The following is a 2293-nucleotide window of genomic DNA, read 5'->3' as shown; positions in this document are numbered from 1 at the left end:
AAAAAAAAAAAAAAAAAAAAAAAAAAAACAAGAAAAGAAAAGAAACGAAACTAAGGGCCTTTATGGAAGGGATAGGGACAGAGGCCAAGGTGAGGTTTCTCAGCAGGGCTTATGTAGAGTCCAGACTCTGTTCAGGTGGGTTACCCAGCCCTCTGGTCCTCACCCAGCATGGCAAACAGACTGGAGCTCGTAGCCATTTGAGCCTTCTCTGTCTGGGCGTTCTCACCCACTCTCCCGGGCAGAGACCTGGAAAGCCACCAAGCCACAGTCAGTCCAAAATAGGCCCCAAACACGTGCCCGTGCATCATGATGGTGTGTTCTGTCATCTGCAACAGAGAACAATGGTCTGGTGAGTGTCTGAGTCCTAGGCAAAGGGTTGCTGCCCCTCTGAGACAGTCCTGAGCTTCCTGAGGGGGTGGGACTTGAACTCGGACCTGCCGTTCAGGGCACATCCCGCCTAGCCAGCTGGCTTCCGCCTCAGAAGAGCCAGTGGGCAGCTACACGGCCTGTCCTGTAACAGTGTGCCACCACTGGAAAGACTCGGGGCTCGCATGCCTCATATGTAGTAAGTTTAATAAGCCTTGGGCCTCAGTCTTAGTGGATTTAGAGTAAAGGATGTTTTCAGGGTCTTCCAAAAACAAAAAACTAAAACCCAAAAACCCATGCAGAATTGGTCGGCTCGTCACCCCTCACTGCTGCTGCTTCGGCCAAAGCCACCTTCAGGGAGCCTGCAAATTTCTTCCAGCCCTACTTCCTGTTTCCACCCCTGTCCCTATTGCATATTCTCCAAACAGCCGTGGAACCTGCCATTTGCCTGCTCAGAGTCCTCCAGGGGTTTCCACTGCCCTCAAAGTGCCTCTCTCCTCCGTGAACAGCAGGGGGACCCCGTGAGCCCCTGAGACCCTCTTCCTCCTGAGGGCCTCACCTCTCCTCCCTCCACACCTCCACTCCTCCCGCTTCCAGCTCCTCACACCTCCAGCCGGCTGGCTCTCACTAGGACACCTTGAAATGCTCGCTCCCAGGGCAGAGGGGGATGGGCAAGGAGGAGGAGGTGAGAGTGAGCAACAAACAGGTACATCTCAGCACTCTGTTTTCTAGGAGAACCAAAGGGCAAGATGTGTGAAGGGTGTGGGCAAAGACACGGGCCTCTGGACAGACTTAATCTCTCCCAAGGCTGGCGCTGTTGCCTGACGCCCTCCAGGGCTGGCTTGCTGGAGCTTCCCAAACCGTGTCTGGGGTCTTACCCGCCCCTCATATTCTGTGCCACCTGTCTATGGTTATCTATGGTTACTTTTCTTTTTCCTTTTTCCTCAAAGATATATTTATTTTATTTTTATGAGTACACTGTAGCTGTCTTCAGACACACCAGAAGAGGGCATCAGATCCCATTATAGATGGTTGTGAGCCACCATGTGGTTGCTGGGAATTGAACTCAGGACCTCTGGAAGAGCAGCCAGTGCTCTTAACCACTGAGCCATCTCTCTGGTCCTATGGCTTACTTTCCTTTTCTTTTCTTTTCTTTTCTTTTCTTTTCTTTTCTTTTCTTTTCTTTTCTTTTCTTTTTTTAAAGATTTATTTATTGTTATGAATAAGTATGCTGTAGTTGTCTTCAGACACTCCAGAAGAGGGCATCAGATCTCATTACAGATGGTTGTGAGCCACCATGTGGTCGCTGGGATTTGAACTCAGGATCTCTGGAAGAGCAGTCAGTGCTCTTACCTGCTGAGCCATCTCGCCAGCCCCCAGGCTTACTTTTCACTATAGAATTTATCACTAACATGACACATCTTTTGCCCATTTCACTTTTTACTGGTAACCGTTCCTTTCGCAGCAGAAGTTCCCTGAGGTTGCATTTTTCCAGGGTCTTGAGAAGGACTGGGACCTAACAGGTACTCCCAGGAGGTTCTTCTCAAACGGGCGGGCGATGCTAAGAGCCTCGCTCACGCATAAAGATGCAAGCCCAAGTAAGGCCCAGAAAGAGGACATGTCTGCACTTCCAGCTCATAAAAGGCTGGAGTACGAGGATGCTGCGATTTCAGGGCCAGCCTGGACTACAAAAGTGAGACCCTGTCATATACACCTAAAATGGAGCTTATATATAGCTCATCCCATTGAATGCTTGCTTAACATACATGCCTTTGCCATATTTATGTCTGTGAATTATGGGCAAGGACTATGGCGTACAGACCAAGAAAGTATAAAGAAGCCGGGCGTGGTGGCACACGCCTTTAATCCCAGCACTCGGGAGGCAGAGGCAGGTGGATTTCTGAGTTCGAGGCCAGCCTGGTCTACA

At 50.1% G+C, this 2293-nt stretch overlaps 1 protein-coding gene across 1 annotated transcript in view; it reads right to left on the bottom strand.

Annotated features, from left to right (window-relative positions):
- Rhce (Rh blood group CcEe antigens) overlaps nucleotides 1–2293 on the bottom strand; it is a 31549-nt gene that overhangs the window by 13626 nt on the left and 15630 nt on the right. The window contains exon 4 of the mRNA XM_021160608.1: nucleotides 164–326. Coding sequence (XP_021016267.1) covers nucleotides 164–326 — 163 coding nt within the window. The remainder of the gene's footprint in view (nucleotides 1–163; nucleotides 327–2293) is intronic.

The sequence above is a fragment of the Mus caroli genome, chromosome 4 (genome assembly GCF_900094665.2).
Source record: "Mus caroli chromosome 4, CAROLI_EIJ_v1.1, whole genome shotgun sequence".
NCBI lineage: Eukaryota > Metazoa > Chordata > Mammalia > Rodentia > Muridae > Mus > Mus caroli.
This window is presented reverse-complemented; position numbering and strand designations above follow the sequence as displayed.